Source organism: Balaenoptera musculus, chromosome 6 (assembly GCF_009873245.2).
Source record: "Balaenoptera musculus isolate JJ_BM4_2016_0621 chromosome 6, mBalMus1.pri.v3, whole genome shotgun sequence".
Classification (NCBI taxonomy): Eukaryota; Metazoa; Chordata; class Mammalia; order Artiodactyla; family Balaenopteridae; genus Balaenoptera; species Balaenoptera musculus.
In genome coordinates this window covers 53,360,350-53,381,862 of record NC_045790.1, presented here as the reverse complement: position 1 = coordinate 53,381,862, position 21,513 = coordinate 53,360,350, and the positions used below count along the sequence as shown (strand labels likewise).

At 36.0% G+C, this 21,513-nt stretch overlaps 1 protein-coding gene across 11 annotated transcripts in view; it reads right to left on the bottom strand.

Moving 5' to 3' along the window:
* Nucleotides 1-21,513, bottom strand: part of MPDZ (multiple PDZ domain crumbs cell polarity complex component) — a 172,476-nt gene that overhangs the window by 92,723 nt on the left and 58,240 nt on the right. For 7 of the 11 annotated variants that reach the window (XM_036854695.1, XM_036854698.1, XM_036854699.1 and 4 more), the window contains exons 5-12: nucleotides 21,242-21,381; nucleotides 19,909-20,122; nucleotides 16,801-16,929; nucleotides 14,987-15,196; nucleotides 11,966-12,080; nucleotides 11,522-11,610; nucleotides 2,114-2,297; nucleotides 1,187-1,276 (exon numbers count right to left, since the gene is read on the bottom strand). In XM_036854695.1, coding sequence (XP_036710590.1) covers nucleotides 1,187-1,276; nucleotides 2,114-2,297; nucleotides 11,522-11,610; nucleotides 11,966-12,080; nucleotides 14,987-15,196; nucleotides 16,801-16,929; nucleotides 19,909-20,122; nucleotides 21,242-21,381 — 1,171 coding nt within the window. The remainder of the gene's footprint in view (nucleotides 1-1,186; nucleotides 1,277-2,113; nucleotides 2,298-11,521; nucleotides 11,611-11,965; nucleotides 12,081-14,986; nucleotides 15,197-16,800; nucleotides 16,930-19,908; nucleotides 20,123-21,241; nucleotides 21,382-21,513) is intronic. The other 4 variants (XM_036854696.1, XM_036854702.1, XM_036854704.1 and 1 more) reach the window with 1 other exon arrangement.

Sequence of the window (21,513 nt, the reverse complement as noted above, 5' to 3'; positions counted from 1 at the left end):
AGGCAACAACATCTTATCCCCTGTCAGAGGACCAGCACTAGAATAGATGCATTAGAATCATTCAGACATTCTTCCCTTATTTTATTTTAAAAAGAATGTAGGACTCCTGATTCTAAGTTTAGACCCTCTCCCACCTAGCCTCCCATACACATATGCACATTCATCAAAGCAAAACATATGGCTGAGGCTTCAAGACCATCCTCCACAGCCATCCCCTCTTACTCTCTCAAGTTTTATGCTTTGAAACATTTTTATCCTGTCCCACTCCTCTGGACATTCACTTTATCCTAAATAATTTCTACACCTATTAGTGTAAAAATAGCAAAATGTGACTAAACCCCTGAGAGTCCTACACCTCTCACTCCTGGGATATCATTGCAAACACAAATATCCCTTTAAAATAAAAAAGTTAAATCACAATTTTCAGTAGAAAAAAAATAATGAAAGAGGAACTATTTTAAAGAACTACAAAGCTTCAATATAATTATTTAGTGAAGGGCAGAATTCTCATAAGGAAGATCAGTCTTGGACTTTGCTCAGTGGATTTAACTTATCAAACACCTAAAGCAATATGACAGGTCAGGGAAGCACACAGCATCCAGCCCTAAAAAAAAGGCAGCAACGTTCGGGCATAATTATATACTAAAACTATGCCGCCCTAAAATTTTTGAAACAGCTTGATGAATTCTAGGTATATAGTGAGAGAAACCTCAGAGAGGCTTAATAATTTCTCATACAACTCCTTTCAAAATTTAAAACTTTCGAAAAATTTAGAAGAAAAAGTCCCCAAAATAAGGATAATCTCATTCCTAAGAGCTTATGCTTTAAAGATTCTCTTGTGTTTATTTAAAAAATCCTTTTAAACTTTATTACTGCTTGCTCAATAAGAGACAACTTGGTTCTATCCTAAGAAATAAGGGGAATGAAATAAAGCCACGTATGTAACTGAATGATTCCTAAAGGTTCTGATTTAAAAAATGTAGAAGAAAAAAAAGACGGACTCAGCAAGAAAATCTGCCAGCTATAAACTATTTTAATCTACTGTAGCAATTAATCAATCTGTAAATAAGGATTTTCAAGAATCTTCTTTGAAAGATTTTTTTTTAGTAATTTACAATATATCCAGAGAGGTTGAATCACATTTATAAAAATCATTTCTCTAAAAAACAATAAAGAACATAATAACCTGGCTCCAGGTGTTTACCTTCTTCTTCAATTGGTAATATGCTGGTGTTTCTCCTCAAAGATAAAGAATCTTCATCTTCTTCATAATTTTCTTAAAATAAGAAAATTTTAGTAGTTATGTCTGTAATATAATCAAGCACTTGAATTTTTCAAACCCCGCTTTATTTATTTGAACACCTAAATGAGAGTTTGCTTTTTGTAGGTAAACTTTTCATCAACCACATGTACTTAAAGTTCTGTTAATGGTACAAAGAGGTAATAAAGTTCTCCTGTGATTTGCCTCCCTCTCTCCTGGTCTGCGATTAGTAGTGTACAGCATAAATACCAGAATGGTCAACAGTCTGAGAAATGAAACACACTTTCAAACCAACAGCCTGACTTCTACCAATAAATACTTGCATCAGGGAGCTACATGAGGATTTCAGTAATTTTCAGAGATATCCACGTACAAACAGCTTATGAATGACATTTCTAAACGTGGAAATAGGAGTCTCATGGTCTACTGACTGAGCTAGCCAAGCCTACACATTGAATTAAAGTTGATTCCATCAAGGAAAGGGTGGGCATTTAGAAACATTATGGGGGTCACACACATAATCTAGGCAGAACATATTTCCCCCTTAAGAGAAAGTGTAGCAATGACATCCAAAAGCAAGGCAAGGACAGAAAGCAAATGACTGCACATGTTTCCAAATGAGAAGTGGTGACTGAATAAACAGGATAGAAATCTGCTTTATTTGGAAGCCCATTCTATAGTTAATGGATGCATCTCTGCTTCCAGTTAATCCCAACTTTATTAAATTCCCTTTTTACTTGGTTCATAATGAATAGTTAAGACGAAAAGTGACTCTTTAAATAATTTCAGAATTAGAAAAAATACAAAATGATGTTAAGAGCCTAACTGAAAACCAGATTCATGTGGCCTTACCTTTGCTTACGCTTGCATTAACAGGAGACAAAACTGCATCTTTTGTGATGTCCTCCCGTGACGCAAGCTCAGCGTCCTGCTTTGTTCCTCTCCTCATTAATGTCAGGTGAACAGTCTGTCCTGTGTGTCGCAACACCTCTACTGCTTGTTGATTGGTAAAACCCTGAAGGTTTGTGCCATCTACCTATGATAAGAACAAGACATGTTAAAAATAAAAGGATAGTTGTATTACCAACCCACGAAACACACAGTTACTGCTTGTCAGTGAGAACAACATTGGGAATGAGTATTCCCCTAGGTGGGGGGATGGGCTAAAACCTGTCTGGGGACCAGTACTGGCTCAGACGCACTGGAATCATGCAGGAGTGTTTCATCTGTTTTAATACAAACTAAGGGGTCTCACTTCCAGAAATTATGAGCCAGCGAGTCTAGAGAGGGGGCCAGGATTCTCCACCTTTTAAAATATTCTTTTATATTTCTTAGGGGATCCTAATGCACAGTCAAGTCTGGAAGTCAGTACTATACAGAGGTATAGAAGACAGTGAGGGAAGTGGTTACTGAGAGTGCTGACAAATTCCGAAATCATACTTACACTGGCTTTAAAAAAAGAAAGACGACAAAACTACCTTCCTTTTTATTTCTTTGCCTCTTCAAAAAATATCTTCCCTTTTTCTAGTTCACAAATGACAAAACACTTGACAGTGCCCCTGTGACCTTTCCAAACTACAGATATGATCCCATCACCCCACCCGGCCTTTCGTAGAACACTCCTTGAGACAACGCTCCAAATTCTCAACAAGGCTTAGGATGGCCGTGTCAACCCCACCTCCCATCACCAACCTCATCTTGCACGATGCTGCCTATTTCTCTGCACTCCAGCCCCAGAGGATCATTTCCATTTCTCTGACCTGCAGTGCTCCCTTCAGCCGTGAGGTCTCTGCAAGTTCTGTTCCCTCAGTCTAGACTCTCTGGACAGCCTGCTCCAGCCCATGCTCTTTCTTATCTATTTACTTAGAAAATGCCCATAAGTACTTTAGATCTCAGTTCTATAGTTATTTCCACAATTAAGCTATCTTGATGCCCCTGACTTTAGTCAAAGTCCCCTTTACCATTTCTCCTTCACAGCACTTTTCAGAAATTTAATTTTACATTGTCTGTCATTATTTGGTTTATTTCTGCATCCTCCAAGAGGACAGGCTCTGTGTGTCATCAAAACACAGTGCTGGGAATTCCCTCGTGGTCCAGTGGTTAGGACTCCACGCTCTCACTGCCAATGGCCTGGGTTCGATCCCTGGCCAGGGAACTAAGAGCCCACAGGCCGTGCGGCCACCAAAAAAAAAAAACAAAACAAAACAGTGCTGTTCACACAGTAGATATTCACAAATGAGAAATGAGAAACTGGCTCATACATCAAAGATTTCTTTGGAAAGCAAATTATATTTTTGAATAAATAAATGCAGATTATAACACCTTATTTTTAAAAATACATAAAATTTAAAAACAGTTTGGAAAACTGGAACAATAAATTTAATGTTGAAATTCAAAGTCACTGATATTCCTTTTGAATTGTGAAATGGCTATAAAATGGCTATTAAGTGTCATGCTTTTCTGAGCACAGTGCTGACCACGTTAGGCACTCAAATATTTACTAAATGAATGAGAACTACAATAAAGACCTAGATCAGTGATCTCCAAGATGAAGTACCCTTACTGCAGAGGTTTTCTGGAAGAATATAATAAAACTCTTAATTAAACATATTTTAAATCTCATTTGTTTTATACACACACATATATAATACATACATTAACGATGTATATAAAACAATATATATAATACATATAAAACAACATATAACATATATGAATCATATATCATATATGAATATATAGAGAGGAGAAAAGAGGAAGGAGAAAGGGGTAGTTTATAGATAGATAGATAGATACAGATTTTTTTACCAATGGGAATATTCAATCAGAAACCTAGAGACCTCTAATCTAAATGATCAATTGGACTTCAGAAGTTACTTAAGTTTTGTATGATACTTTTGAGCTAAATGGCAACTTGCACATAGGTGTCTAACACTCTCCTCTTTCCTCCCACCACCACCTTGTTGATTCCCTCTTGGAAAGACTAGTAAAAATATAATAACAGAGAAAATACCATAACAAAACTGGAAACAATGGAAGAAGACAAGTCCCTATACCAGTAACTTGGAGGAACTTCTATGAGGAATGGTCTGAACATGACGAGATTGAAGGCAGGCCAGCTGGATCTCTACATTTGAGGGAATAGTTTCTCTTGTCTGTAAGATGAAACTTCAGTAAAATCCAACAACTGCCCTTCATTAAAAGGAGGAAGTCACATGGTACATGTGGACCCTAACCAGTGATTCTAAAAACTACACCAAGTGCTAGAGGTCACACCAAGCTGGGAGCATGGGGCAGCACAGAATTACATATGTGCAGTGAAGTCACACTATGCACACACATGCATACGCACACAACCCCAACTAACTCCTGGTTACACAACACACACAGAAAACTATCTCTTACTATAGAGAGGCAACGTTCCCCATTGTGGTTTCCCGGTTTCCTCTCTATTCTATTAATCTACAAGTGAAACTGACTAAATTTAAACTTTCCCCTTCCTTCTTGCTTTGTCAATTCCTGAATTATTTGTACAAAAATCCATCTCTACTCCCTTTTGTACAAGCACAGTTCTCACTGAGATCTCTGAGAATAACTAAAGGTCACAAGAATAAAATACCACAGTCCAAAAGAAGGCAAGTGCCCTGAAGCATCAGTACAAACATCTTCCAATGAGACTGTCACTGCAGTGAACAGGAAAAAAGGTATTTTCTGAAACTTCCCTTCAAAGGAATTCATAATTCATTATATTGATGGAAATAGGGATTATACGTACAAAGAAGGAACAAGTATCTACCAAAAAAGAAAAAGAAAACTGTTACAATGAAGGCAGTCAACAGGATTTTAAATACTGCAAAAACAAAGTCAAGGAATGGAAGACAGGAATATGCAATTTTCCCATATTTCAGAGGACAAGAATAAATAGATAAAAATGGTCAGGGAAATAAGACTGAAGACATAATGTGGCTGATCTAGAAAATCAATATAATTGTGAAAAGAAATACAAGGAGAAGAGAATAATTGAGGAAAAAATAATCAAAGAAATGATTAGTAGATAAAGAAATCTGCCTCTATAAATCAGAGGTATATGAAAAACAAGGGGAAAAAAACGAACACCGGACATATCCTGGTTAAATTCTTAGATTTCAAAAATCAAAAGAAAAAAATCTATCAGCATCTAGGCAACAGAGTGAGCAGGTTATCCTCTGTGAAAGAAATTACAAACCCAAAATTTTATATTCAGTGTTAACATATGTGAAAATGGAAATTATGTTTGAGATGCTATGATTATTTATATCCTATACCGTGTTGTGAGATGGCCACCATGCAGAAATTTAAATTAACTGGTCAAGAATTATAATTTGTACACATTTAGGGCATAAATGGGCTGGGTTGTTAGAGATTAGGAAAAATTTAAAGGAGGTTTGTTTTGTTTTTTTCTAGAGAGAAGAGTGCTGTAAGTCCCCACTCCACCTAGATGTTTAGCCTTTGACCACAAGTCAGAAGAGCTGTGTCACAAGTTGTAGGGAAGAAGGTAGTAGATTGTGTCTAGCTCTGTAAGGAGGTTAAGGGAGAGGCTGTTTAACTGCTCTGAAAGTGAAGCAAGAGAAAATTGCTATTATGTTGAGAACTGCTCAACAGCCTAACTCTGTCTGGGCACAGACCAGAAGGGGACCACACACACACACAGACACACACACACACACACAAGACAGCCAGGCTGGAGCCATCTTGAAACCTACCCAAGAGTACCCCTAGGGAATAACGGTACCCCCAAAGAGAGAATCTGTGGAGCAGAATGCTGAGAAACCAGGGCCAAAGGGAAGAAGAGTCAGTCAGATGAAAAAAATCCACCATCTGTCATGGAAAGTTCAAATATCTCCACGAGGATCTCTCAGGAATCCAAGAAGGAACCCTAAATGACAGTCGGTTTTGAATATCCTCCAGGTTCACTCAGTACAAAGCCATCTTACAACAGTGTCAGTCAAGGATGAAGTGTCTTACTGTCTTTTCCTCTCTTCCTTCTCTCACCTTTTACACTGGTAAGAGTCAGAAAGCACAATGAGGAGGTGAGGGAGGAAAAGAAAAGCTAGGTAGGGAAGACATACTGGAGAGTGCATTCTCTATCCCTACGTAAGCCATCAGTTCATAGCAGGCTTCTGGGAGGCCAGGGAGGCAGTCTGAAATTAGATTATTATTTAGGATGGGAAATTTTTAATACTAAATTGGGGTTGTATTTGGTGATTTTTCATTGGCCATAGGGCATTTTACTCTCTAAGAACAATGTGTAAGTCATGGCACTTGCCTAAGATTTCTTCCAGGGAAAAGGGAAGACCCTTCCCTATAAAAAAATTAAAAGAGAGTTGATGACAAAATTTCCAAGGTTGTTTAAGATTATCCCCCCTAAGTCTTCCTTATGCAAAGTCTATGTTATCCCCAGCCAAATCATCCAAGTGTGCAAAGGCAACAGAAGAGGTTATCAGACAGAAAAGGTTCAGAAAGTCTACCAACACATTCTTTCATTTAAAATTTACTAAAAAAACACTTTAGCTGACTAAGAGATTAATCAGATTTAAAATTCAACATAAGAAAATAGTGGCATACAAGATCCAGTGCTGAGTAATAAAATAAGTAAAATTCAAATCTAAATAATACTATTACAGCAAAGTCAAATGTTTCAAGTCTTGATCCATAAAAGATATCCAAAGTGGTGTGTAATACAGTTATTTATATTAGCAAGAAACTATAAACAACATAACTCTCCATGAATAAGGGTTACTTAAGTATATTATGACAGATTTATATGTGCTGATATGACTATACCTCCCAGGTATATTTCTAAGTAAAATAAACAATAAAAAGGTATAAACTAATATGATCCTTTTAAATGTAGATACATGGAAATTTTCTGAAAATTTAAATCATAAACTATTAAGAGTGGTTTCTATGAGAAGGGTTTTTTTAAGCCATGTTCAAATTTTATATTCTTTAGACTTCAAAGACAAAAATTAATCTAAGAGAAATAAACATGTTATTTACTCTCAGGGTAGTAAAGAAAAGGAGAAAAATCGCAACTCTGAGGTGCCATAAAAATTCTTAAAATGCACAGAACTTAAGCTGTTTCATCTCCAATAGATTTTTATGGCTCAATTTTTAAATTCAGTTTCACTAAGAAAAATCGAATGTATATGATTTTGTCTACTTAGTAGCAATAAAGTTCATTATGTAAAGGAAAAAAAACACATTTTTCTCTTTTTTTGAAAACCTGATGACCTGAATTTAAAAATATATTCCTTACACAAATGTCAGAGGTGGTAGGTACTAGCACAGAAGAAGTTGCTATAATGGAATAATTACGAACTTTTAAACCTAGACTTCGGTTCAAATTTCTCAGTATCTTCATCTGTAATATGAGAATAATGGTACCCACTTTCCCAAAATTACAGCGCATGGCACTTTGTACTGGAAAGATACTCAGAAACTGGTATTATTATTAATAAAGTGAAGAGGTGATTAATAAACATGAAAACCCCAAGCCCTATGGGAGCAGTTTCTGATCAACATAATTACACCCATCATACATATGAGACAAGGTCACCAAAACCTAAATCAGGGCTCAGGCCACCTCTGATCCCTCAATATCACAGGAAGAGAGTTAAGAGGTGGCTTCAGACCCAATTGTACCAGAGACAAAAGTGCTGTGGAACTAGGTGCAATCGCAGTAAATTGCCTATGTGCTATCTCAAGGAGAGATCCAACATCCTCATAACGTGCAGTGCAGATACCGCAATTAACAGGTGCAATAAGTAAGGGGAGAAATCCTAGTTAGAACAAATGGAAAAGCCCAGCTCCTTAGCACACTCAATCTAGCTGGCCAAGCCCTCCTCCAACATGGCCTATACCTATACACACATACAAAACTTGGGACTATTAACAAAGTCACAGAATACCAAAGGCAACACTTGATACCTTTCCTTATTTATCAACATATGCTTGTTTAATATTTTTTTAAATCAGATGTTAATTCTATACTGCTTTTATCAAGGATCTCTGTATACCAATCTAAAAAAATGAGTATATGAGTTTATCTAATGACAAGGTTGGTCAACTTTAAAAAAAATAGTCCTTTTATTAAATAATTCCTATACAGAATACCAATATATAATGTGGAAAAAAAGTCTCTATTCCCCGCCCCGTAATGTCTACAGTGAAACTCTAGGGGTCAACAGAGCACAATTTGTAAAACAGGGATCTTATAACAAAAGAGTTAATGTTTCAAAATAATACATCCTCAAAATAGTAGGAAATAATTTCTTAATCTTCTCACCACCTCAACAATTACAAAATAAAAACAGAGTATAGTTCCAAATAGCTGCTGCTAGGACAAAATTGAAAAAAAAAATCAAACACAGCAGCTGTGAAAAGCAACTAGTGTGAAGAACTAGTGTGAAGAACTTTCCTACCCGTATCTCAAAAGCCCACAAGACGATGGTATTTTGCACAAAATTAATGCATGATCAAAAGTACTGCATGATGTTCCTTAAAAGTCGAGGTGCTTCCAACTTTGAAGTAAGAGAATGTTGCTAAAAATTAAAAATCATAACATTGATGACAGCAAAGACAGTGATTTTATTGAAAGCAAGAAAATACTTCAGAAGAAGGGTGCTTCCGCTTTTGAGTCAAAAATTTCCTTTAGCACTGATCTTGTCTAAGCAAAATTATATTTGAGATTCCACTTATATAAGAATGAAAATAATGACAAGCTTGAAAGGAAGCTTTTGTGAGACTTAAATGTGTAATCATTTCAGACCCTCAATAAATATTTGCTTAATTAAACTGTCCTTATGTGCCAAGCATACTATGTATTTTAAATAAATAACTCATTTGGTTTTCCTAAAAATCATACAAGGGAAGTGTCTTTATCCCAATTTTGTAGGTTAAGGAATCTTGCTTCTTGCTAAATGGTTAAACATGGAATTATATGATCCAGCATCTCCACTCCTAAGTATACACCCAGGAGAAATGAAAACATACATCCACACAAAAGTTTGTACATGAATGTTCACAGTGGCATTGTCCGTAATAGCCAAAAAGTGGAAACACCTCAAATGTCCATCAACTAATGAATGGATAAATAAAATGTGGTATGTCTATACAATGGAATATTATTCAGCTATAAAAAGAAATTAAGAATTGATACATGCTACAACATAGATGAACCTTGAAAACATCATGCTAAGCAAAAGAAGCAAATCACAAAGGACCACCTATTGAATGATTCCATTTACATGAAATGTCCAGAATAGGCAAATCTATTGAGATAGGAAGTAGATTGGTAGTTGTGTAGGGCTGGGAGGATGGAGGAATTAGGGAGTAACTGCTAATGGGATGGGGTTTCTTTTAAAGGTAATGAAAATGTTCTAAAATTGATTGTGATCATGAACGCACAACTGTAAATATACTAAAAGCTTCTGAATCATACACTTTAAATGGGTGAATTGTATGTTCTGTGAGTTATATCTCAAGAATGCTGGTTTTTAAAAAAGCTTTCTATTGGATTCAAATATATAGCCTGGGGGGCAAGTACATTAGCTATATATTCAATTTTTAATTCTTTATCAGATATGGATTTAGAATATGTATATATTCACTCTCTCCCTCTCCTTTTCCTCCAAAATAAAAAAAGTAAAGTAGTTAATTTTCATTGTATGTTAAAATAGAGATACAACAGGAAAGCTCTTTTCCAGGATATGACCAGCTTAGGTGGCACGCACAACTTGGTCTTTAGAGCAGATTTCAAGAGGTAAACAGGTGTAGTTAGGAGTTTTATAGAACAAAGTTCAAGAACAGTCACAGAGTTGCAATGTAGAAGCAAAGAGCAGAGACTGATAAAGGACATCTCTATCTTTTTGTTAAATGTGAAAGAAAACACAAAACATAAAATTTACTGTCTTATCCATTTTTAAGTATATAGTTCAGTAGTGTTAAGTATATTCATGTTGTCATATGATACATCTCCAGAACATTTTCATCTTGCAAAACTGAAACTATACCCACTGAACAACTTCTCCCCATTTCCCCCTCTAACCAGCCCCTCACAACAACTGTTCTACTTTCTGTTGCTATGACTTTTTGTGCCTGGCTTATTTCACTTAGCATAATGTTCTCAAGGTTTTGTTGTAGAATGTGACAGAATTTCCTTCTTTATAAGACTAAATAATATTTTGTTGTATGTATATACCACATTTTGTTTATCCATTCATCTGCAGATGGACCTCTGGGTCACTTACTCATCTTAGCTCTTGTGAATAATGCTGCAGTGAACAAGGACTCTTCTATCTTAACTACTATTAAGATCCCAAGGCGAAAACAGAGACTTCATTACACATAAACAAATATATATTAAGATAAATCAACATTCCCCAAAATGTACTCCAAAGAATATTAATATATGTTTGAGGGAAGAAAGAACATGATTACAAAAGTTTAGGAACCTCTGAAGTAAAAGAGTTAAACAAGTTTCTTTACTGGGAAACTTCTCAGTTTTTGAGTTTTCAATGTGCATTGTGGATCCCTAAGAAACGATATCACAGGCAGTTTTTCCTAAACTTATTTAACCAGAAAGCCCTTGATGCAGGGTCTCTGGGATTCATGTTCTGAGAAGTAGTTAGGGTAGTCCAGTTTCCACTGAACACTGAACTGAAAGTTGGATTCTTTTTATACTACCTTGAATAGCTATATGGTCAAAACATACTAGTGTTACTAGGATACAATTATGAGCTTGATCTAATCAAGAGGATCTGGCTTTATTTCTTTTATTCCTTTATAGTCTTACAGCTAAAAGGAGCCCTGGTCATGGTGCCAACAAAAATAGTGTCATTCTGCTGATGTAAAAAAATGCACACAACCCAATTTCAGATTCAAGTACACTAAAAGTGATAATGTCTGGTCTTTAGTTTTGGAGCATCTGCAGCTAAAATACAAGTATGAGTATTAATGTACCAAACTCATTAAAACCAGAAAGCAGATGTACCAGCAGTTATTCAAGAAAGTGTCCCACCTTTAGAAATGGCATCAATAAAGCTTCTATCCAATGCTCTGACTTCCACAAAATAATGAGTAATTGTGATGACAGCTCAAACCACCAAAGCAAGTTTCAATTAGTATAGAGCTACCTGTAGTTCTCAAAACTGCGTGAACTAGGAGAATGCATCTCTCAACCATGAAAATTAACAAAGCTGTTATTAAATGTGTACTTACTGCTATAATTTGGTCTCCAATTTGGATTCTTCCATCATGTTCAACAGCACTGCTCTTTGTAATGCTCTTTACAAAGATTCCTGAAGGTTCTAAGATTAGAAATAGGTTTGTTTTTGCTTTGTTTTGCTTTACTATTTACAAAGCACACTCAAACAATACCCATCCTCCATTCTCCAAATATAAAATCCTAATTCTGCACAGATATAAATCAACCAACCACACAAAAAAACCCACTAGTAGAAACTTACGCTACAGAAAAAGACAATGGTTTTGTCTGTCTGAAATAAAATAACAGTCGCCTGCACTAAATTATTCCTAAGGAAGATTTCCATCAGTTTATGACAATCGGAAAATACATTATGTTGATTCAATATTTCATAAGACAAAGATATTGGAGGCAATTGCCAAGATGAAAGATATAGAATATTAATGTTTAAAAACTACCTAATTTTTTATCTCCAATGTAACCAGCAATGGTAATTCCTAATCCTTGGACATTTTTAGTGAGTTCTACATCAAATGTCTCATTTTCTTCACTTTTCTGAGTAGAAGCATCAACCTAAAATAAAATTGATAAATAAATATACACATAAATAAACATGTAAACAAACAAGATAATCTTTTTTTAAGCCACAATCTTTAGAAATAATATGATGTAATTGAGTGTTAGAGAACTCAGCTAGAAAATTATAGAGTAGGATTACTCCTTCAATCTTGACAACTTGGACTGAGCATCACATTTTTACTCAGAAGGAATGTCAAGAGTAGAGCTGAACACCCCCAGCAGAGAAATATATTATTGTCTGCGCATGCAAAATGTAAAAAATTAAACAGTTTCTTATTAACAAATTCTATTTTCAGGGATGGCTCATCTTCAGTTTTGAAGAAGTTAGGATGTAATACAGTTAAAATAACTCATACTTTGAATCCACATCAACAAGTTCAAATCTAGCTTTGCCACTGAATTTTTCTAAGCATCACTTTGCTCAACTGTCTATCAGGAATAAGAACAAGTCCAGCTAACAATTACTGAGCAGTTTCTATATAACAGACACCTGTCATGTCTCAATTCATTTACTCCTCAGAATAAGCCTATGAGGTAGGTACAATTACTGTCAATTTTTCTCTGGGGAAACTGAGGAACACAAACTTTTCCAAGGACAAACAGCAATCTAGTAGAGGCAGAATTCAAATGTAGGTAGGCTGGTTGCAGAACCCCTGCTCTTAAAAGCTGCACAGTATGTAAATTCCTCCTAGAATGTAGGGGCCATACTGCCCACTCAAGACATGCTGTTATTACTATCTTAAGTTGAAAGCTGATTCTAACACCATGAATGTGAATCTATCCTCCAGATATACTATTAATGGACTGATGATTATTTTGAAAGCCAGTGAAATGTACCAAACAGCTAATTAAAACTATCCTTGTATTTGCTTGATAAATTCAAACTTTAATACAAACAGCTTTTTAGAAGGAAAGAATGCCTTTCCACATTGATTTCCTTCATTCCTGGAGTGGTACCTGAAAGCAGATTTCTCTAATATGTAGACTTGTTATTATGTATTGGACTGAAGGGCAAGGCTCCCTGAATAAAGCATGAATGAACTAGCTCAGTAAGTCATCAATAAGTTGTTGGCATTATATGCTAGTGTGGTGTCAGCAGATTCCACAGAGAACCCTAGGAAGATAACAGAAGAATGAAGTCTTTGGTTTGAATGGACATGCAGGTTGGGGTGAGATGGTAATGCTTTCTGATTTTCTTTAAGCACACTCTGTATCTCACTGATAAGTCACCTAAATGAGATATAATTTTATAGTAAAGTTTTATTTTTTTCATTGCACATAATTATCTGTGCAAACTTAGCAAAAGTTTAAAGTTTAGATAATTACAAGAAAATGACAGGATGAAATCTGCTTCAATTGAAACAAATGTGTCTTCTATTTTTAATAAGACTTATGCAAGTGCTATTTTAGAGGGTGGCAATTTGACTATCGAATGGTTTTAAAAGGGGCACAAGCTTCACAAATGATGATATGCACAGAATAGATACTTTTCTAAGCTTTCAATTACATCAAGTGGTTTTTGGTATTGCATTCATTTATATATTGCTGAATAAAATGTTTTGTTTACCACAAAAGAATGCCATTTAAATACTTTCATAAACAGGCTTTCTTTCTTTACTTCTTTCTCCCTGCAAAAAATAGCAATGAAACTCAATCCTAAAAACAACAGAATCATGGAAATTTCAAGTGTTCTAATAAAGTTTTAAAGGGCTTGTGGAAGAGGTTAGAATATTAAAAAAAAGAATTTGTAGCAACTGTTTAGAAAATAACTGTTTTTAGATCTATAAGAAAGGAATGTAGAACTTGCATTTGCTATGAAGCTCATATAGAAATTGGTCGTAATTCTCTTCTTACATATTTAAGAAATTTCTGGATAAAATTATTTTGTTGATATTTAATCCACTATCATCTTGTGACCTGAACTATTTGAGATAACCATTACATTATAATAATTTTGAAACATTCTAGCTTTTTTCATATCAAGTTAAGAACAAAGATGGAATGCTCTGCCTATGAATACAGCTTTTGTTACAACCCTGAAAGCATAACTTTTCTCTAAAAAAAATTATATAACTGGGTCAAGAATAGCGACTTATTACAAATCTGGTAACAATTATATGACATACCTGAAAACAACAATGAAAGGTTTTAGTAAGCTTTATTTATCCACCTTGCCCACAAAAAAGACGCTAAGAAGCAAGGTGTTGAAAGGGCATGATTGGAACTTACAGCCCACCTTACAGAAACACTTCTAAATAAGAAAAAGATAGAATTAAATGTTTTAGGTATTAGTAGTAAATAATTCTTTAAAATTTATCCATACTTCAAAACATTTTCCTCATAAATGTGCTTAGAGAAAAATCAAAAACAGTAATCTGGAATTTTTAAGCAATCTATCTTTCATCTGTTAGACATTATTCCTATTTAATAAACTATTATTAGTGCTGAAACATCATTACATTTGAATTTTGTTTCATTCTTTAGCACTAATACACTAACATTAATAAGTCTAGTTTCGGACTTCCCTGGTGGTGCAGTGGTTAAGAATCCGCCTGCCAATGCAGGAGACACGGGTTCAAGCCCTGGTCTGGGAAGATCCCACATGCCACGGAGCAACTAAGCCCGTGCGCCACAAGTACTGAAGCCCACGTGCCTAGAGCCCATGCTCCGCAACAAAAGAAGCCACCACAAAGAGAAGCCTGACACTGCAACGAAGGGTAGCCTGGCTCGCCGCAACTGGAGAAAGCCCACGCACAGCAACAAAGATCCAACAGAGTCAAAAATAAATAAATAAATAAATTTTTAAAAAAATAATAATAAGTCTAGTTTCTAAATAAACACCACTGTCATCTAAGTGCTACAGTCTATGACTTTCCCATTAACTGCTTTTATCTCCTTACCCGCATCTCTGGTGTAGAAGATGGGGATGAGGAAAGCGTGATGCCCAAAGAGGTGGGCACCGTTGGTTCTTCCATGGCACCTCTTGCAATCATCAATTTGACTCTATTTCCACACTGTCTGAGGACCTGGGCTACTTGCTCACTGCTCATTCCTGCTAGATCTGTGTCACCAATCTTTAGAATGTGGTCTCCACTGCATAATCGCCCATGCTGAATAAAAAGGGATTGATTAGTCAGATTGTTGTTGTTATTATTATTTACTTCATCAGAGAAATCCCTCATTTAGAGGGAACGGGAGTAATAACAAAAAAAGAGCTATTGCATGAATTACCAATCATGGTACATTAAACATGTGGTTGTAATGTTAACTGTCTTTTGAAGCATCCTAACTTCATTAAATGTGATATAAGTAAATGAAATTCATAAATATTCTTTAAATCAATAATTGGTATGAGCTTTTCAATTTGATGTCTACCCACTCGATGCAAGAAAGCACTAGTCTTTCTGTGAATTTTTTGAGGGATACAATAAAGAGAAAATGCCACTAAGGAAAGATGAAGTATAACTCACTTCACAAATATATATAACTCAAAATACAGTATCAACCACAAAAAAGCACTGAGTTAATACCACAATTTTCTGCCTTGCCATTTCAGTTATAAACATCCCTAAAAAACTCATTTGCAGATGAAATCTTTGTGAGACTTAAATTCAGATAAACCAGGGAAGTGAACAGCAGTCTGGTAAGCCTCCATACAGGCACTGTCCACTAGAACTTTCTGCAGTGATGAAATGTTCTGCATTGTCCAATATGGAAGCTACAAGCAACATATTGCTCTAGAGCACTTGAAATATAGCTCGTCTAATGGAGGAACTGGGGTGGTAATTTTATTTAATTTTAATTAATTCAAATTTGAATTTAAAAAGTGATATGTGGCCAGTACCTACAGTATTAGACAGTGCAGTTCTATACACAAGGTAAAGCTGATTTATCACAAGCCTGTCAAATAGAGAAATTTCACTGGATACTGCATGATACTGGCTAATGTTTAAAAGGAAGAAAACGCACATACTATTGAGTTACTCTCAATAATTGATAAGGTTACCTCTATTGATAAGGCTGCCCATAAATCTGCCTTTCATTTGCCAATATGAAAAATATTTGATGCACGTGACTTACGTTCAAATACACATGCAAAAGCAAACAGCTTTATATACAAAACATTATAACCAAGGCAAAAGAGACACTAGAACTTGTCAAATTAAAACGTAAATCATAATTAGTAACTTTACAATTTTCTCACATACGCTCCAACAACTTTACATAGCATAAATGGCAGTGCTTTAATGAACTACTCTAAGAGATAAAAACAGGCTGTACTTCATATACAAAGATGACACCAGTGACCCATCACTAAAGGGACAAGATGAATCTTGCTTTTCTCCCCTCAGTAATGAAGTATTCTTTTTTCCATAATACCTTGTGGCTATAAAACAGATGAGTAGGCTTATAAACGTGATTTACAATCATAAAATAAAGGATATATACCTCTACAATGATCAAAACCACAACCTGGGCTTTAGTCTGTGATTCTAAAGAGTCTTAAGATCACTGTCTGTAACTGTAACTGAAAATCAAGGTCTCTCTTGAAATGTATTTCTCCCCAGGTCTAAGAAAAACATTTTACATACAAGCTCAGCAAAATAGAAGATTCTGACATTGTCTAAAGCCAAAGTCTCTTCTTTCTAACGGAAATGAAAAAGATGAAAGTGTATTTTTGATAAAACATAAAAAATCTGCTGGAGTGGCTTACCTGATCAGCTACTCCTCCAGGCAGGATGGTTTTCACGATCACGCCAGTTGCTTTTCCTCCTACAATGCCAAATCCCAGACCAGAGCCGTCATTTACCAATTCAATAGTCTCCACGTGCTGCCAGTGAACCTGAAAACAAAGCCCCCATATGAATTTGTAAACATTTTACGAAAAACTAAGATTTTTATTACAGTTGACATCTCTATGAATATTATTTTGTGATTAGTATTAAATAACTAAGTGCAGACATAATAATGAGCTTTAACAGGGTCCCTTTTATTTAGTACACTTCTCTTTTAATATGTTGTTACTGCTACTGACATAACCATTCTTGAAATTATCAATACATCATTATAGTGACTGCATTTAACCAGGTAAAGAGAGATTTGCAAGATCCTTTGTAGAACTTAAAAAAAAAAGGGATGATCAAGGAAAAACTGTTAGCTGTTAAGAACTTCTTCTGCATAAACCCTATTGCACAAGATTCCAAACGAAATGACCTCTTAAAGTCACTGACAGCTGTCAGTGACTTTACAAAGCAAAATCAAGATTTTATTTGCTTACCAATAGAGTCAAAAATTTTTTTTTCCTTTTTTCTTTTTTTTAAAGAGCTCGTACTCTGATAAGATCAATAAGATTGGTTGTTTTTTTTTTTTAATTTATTTTTTGGCTGCACAGCACGGCATGAGGGATTTTATTTCCCAGACCAGGGATTGAACCCGGGCCCTTGGCAGTGGAAGTGCGAAGTCTTAACCAGTGGACCGCCAGGGAAGTCCCTAGAGTAAACTTTTTTAAGGGACTAAATTTTTTTTTTTTTTTTTTTTTTTTAAGGAATGATGTCAAGTAAAAAGGCTACATAAAGAAAGGTAACAATCCCATTCACCATTGCAACAAAAAGAATAAAATACCTAGGAATAAACCTACCTAAGGAGGTAAAAGACCTGTGCTCAGAAAACTATAAGACACTGATGAAAGAAATCAAAGATGACACAAACAGAGGAGAGATATACCATGTTCTTGGATTGGAAGAATCAATATTGTGAAAATGACTATACTACACAAAGCAATCTACAGATTCAATGCAATCCCTATCAAATTACCAATGGCATCTTTTACAGAACTAGAACAAAAACTCTTAAAATTTGTATGGAGACACAAAAGACCCGGAACAGCCAAAGCAATCTTGAGGGAAAAAAATGGAGCTGGAGGAATCAGACTCCCTGTCTTCAGAATATACTACAAAGCTACAGTAATCAAGACAACATGGGGCTTCCCTGGTGGCACAGTGGTTGAGAATCTGCCTGCCAATCCAGGGGACACGGGTTCGAGCCCTGGTCTGGGAAGATCCCACATGCTGCGGAGCAACTAGGCCCATGAGCCACAACTGCTGAGCCTGCGTGTCTGGAGCCTGTGCTCCGCAACAAGAGAGGCCGCGATAGTGAGTGGCCCCCACTTGCCGCAACTAGAGAAAGCCCTCACACAGAAACGAAGACCCAACACAGCCATAAATAAATAAATAAATAAATAAATAAAATTAAAAAAAAAAAAAAGACAATATGGTACTGGCACAAAAACAGAAATATAGATCAATGGAACAGGATAGAAAGCCCAGAGATAAACCACGCACCTATGGTCAACTAATCTATGACAAAGGAGGCAAGGATATACAATGGAGAAAAGACAGTCTCTTCAGTAAGTGGTGCTGGGAAAACTGGACAGCTACATGTAAAAGAATGAAATTAGAACACTCCCTAACACCATACACAAAAGTAAACTCAAAATGGATTAAAGACCTAAATGTAAGACTGGACACTATAAAACTCTCAGAGGAAAACACAGGAAGAACACTCTTTGACATAAATCACAGCAAGATCCTTTTTGACCCACCTCCTAGAGGAATGGAAATAAAAACAAAATAAACAAATGGAACAGAATGAAACTAAAAAGCTTTTGCACAGCAAGGGAAACTATAAACAAGATGAAAAGACAACCCTCAGAATGGGAGAAAATATTTGCAAATGAATCAACGGACAAAGGATTGACCTCCAAAACATATAAACAGCTCATGCAGCTCAGTATTAAAAAAACAAACAACCCAATCCAAAAATGGGAAGAAGACATAAATAGACATTTCTCCAAAGAAGACATACAGATGGCCAAGAAGCACATGAAAAGCTGCTCAACGTCACTAATTATTAGAGAAATGCAAATCAAAACTACAATGAGGTATCACCTCACACCGGTCAGAATGGGCATATCAGAAAATGTACAAACAACAAATGCTGGAGAGGGTGTGGAGAAAAGGGAACCCTCCTGCACTGTTGGTGGGAATGTAAATTGATACAGCCACTATGGAGAACAGTATGGAGGTTCCTTAAAAAACTAAAAATAGAACTACCATATGACCCAGCAATCCCACCACTGGGCATATACCCTGAGGAAACCATAATTCAAAAAGATACCTGTACCACAATGTTCATTGCAGCTCTATTTACAGTAGCCAGGACATGGAAGCAACCTAAATGCCCATCGACAGACGAATGGTTAAAGATGTGGTATGTACATACAATGGAATATTACTCAGCCATTAAAAGGAATGAAATTGGGTCATTGGTAGAGGCAAGGATGGACCTAGGGACTGTCATACAGAGTGAAGTAAGTCAGAAAGAGAAGAACAAATACCGTATATTAACGCATATATGTGGAATCTAGAAAAATGGTACAGATGAACCAGTTTGCAAGGCAGAAATAGAGACACAGATGTAGAGAACAAACGTATGGACACCAACGGGGAAAGCGTGGCGAGGGGGGTGGTGGTGGGATGAACTGGGAGATTGGGATTGACATGTATACACTAATATGTATAAAATAGATAACTAATAAGAACCTGCTGTATAAAGAAAAATAATAAAATTTTTTTTAAAAAATTTTTTAGAAGCCATAAACTTAATCATAATTACATAAAAAATATTCCAGGCCACAGAGAGATACAACAAAAAGGGAAAAACCCAAGAAGTACAAAGAATCTACAGGAAGTGCGAACCCATACAAAACCTTAAAGAACTAGAAAAATACGTTCTGTTCTTCTTGAAAATCTGATGTACTCACCGGATTAGAGTGAGCTGAAATTGTGCTGGCTGCAGATGGAGAACGGGAAACTATGGGGCTGATGAGCTGAGGCAATGAGCCTCTGGCAATAACCAGCTTGACAGTATCTTTGGCTTTCTGCAGGATGCTGATGGCCTGCTGATGTGTAATTGTCTGATCAAGTGCCTGTCCGTTAATAGCAAGGATCTGATCAGTTTCCTTCAATCTTCCATCTCTAAGAATGAAAAAGGGGGTAAAAGATAACTAACAGCTCTCAAAAAAACGACAGCTTCTTTGGCATGCATTTTCAGGTTATTTTTAATTCTATTTTCTCATGTCCACACTATGAAAGCTTTTTCCTGCAGCTGCACTTCTAAAAATATTTTTTCTATTTCTTTAATTTAGTATGTATATGAGATGGTGTTTACTATTGTGCCCAATCATTATGCTGTACACCTTAAACTTACATACTGCTGTATGTCAATTATGTCAAAATAAAAATGGAAGGGAAAATATATATGCTTTGGCTCCAGTTGACCTACCCCTAATCAACCCCTCCCAGTTAAAAGCGCCTTCTTTTCAGCTACCCACTCAACCTATACATTGTATTTTAGATGTTCCTATCCTCTACAAATGAAAGCAAAGATGTATATATTTACTTGTTGTTTTGAGTATATTAATAAAATATTGCTCAAATTATCATAGGCCATTTGTATACTTTTCTACAAAGTAATTTTAAAATCTAATCAAAAAGAGCCCATTTAATAGCAATGAGAGTACTGTCCTAGTCAAATTTTTCTTTCCTTACTAAAAAATGATTAAGTTACGACTATATTTAAAAGTAACTCTCCTTTCAAAGGACTTTCTTTTTATCGTAGCAATGTTAAGAATTTAATGATTTCTAAAAACTAGCTAATAACAGATTGTATTCAGTTTTTTGTCTGTTTTTGTTCATTTTTGTTCCTTGAAATTCTCCCAAGGTGAGCAGTACCTTCTGAATGTGGTATCAAAAACAGAAAAGAGGGCTTCCCTGGTGGCGCAGTGGTTAAGAATCTGCCTGCCAGGCAGGGGACACGGGTTCGAGCCCTGGTCTGGGAGGATCCCACATGCCGCGGAACAACTAAGTCCGTGCACCACAACTACTGAGCCTGCGCGTCTGGAGCCTGTGCTCCGCAATGGGAGAGGCCGCGACAGTGAGAGGCCTGCGCACCGCGATGAAGAGTGGCCCCGGCTCACCGCAACTGGAGAAAGCCCTCGCACAGAAACGAAGACCCAACACAGACAAAAATAAATTAATTAATTAATAAAATAAAAAAAAAAAAAAAAACCAGAAAAGACACAGTGACAGTCTCACCTGTGGGCCACACTGCCCTCCTGGATCTCCTGCACAAATATGCCCAGTTCTCCCCGGTTTTCACTCCTCAGTCCCACAACACTGAACCCAAGGCCTCCACATGGAGGTTTGAGGAGCTCAAAAACTTCTATTTGGCGACCCTGTTCAGGAAAAACAGCAAGAAATACAATTAAATGCAAATCACTGCACTTGCAATCATCTTATTAGTGGCATTAATCTGTTCTTTAAAAAAAAAAGAAATTAAAAATATTTTTTTCTAAGATAAACTTTAT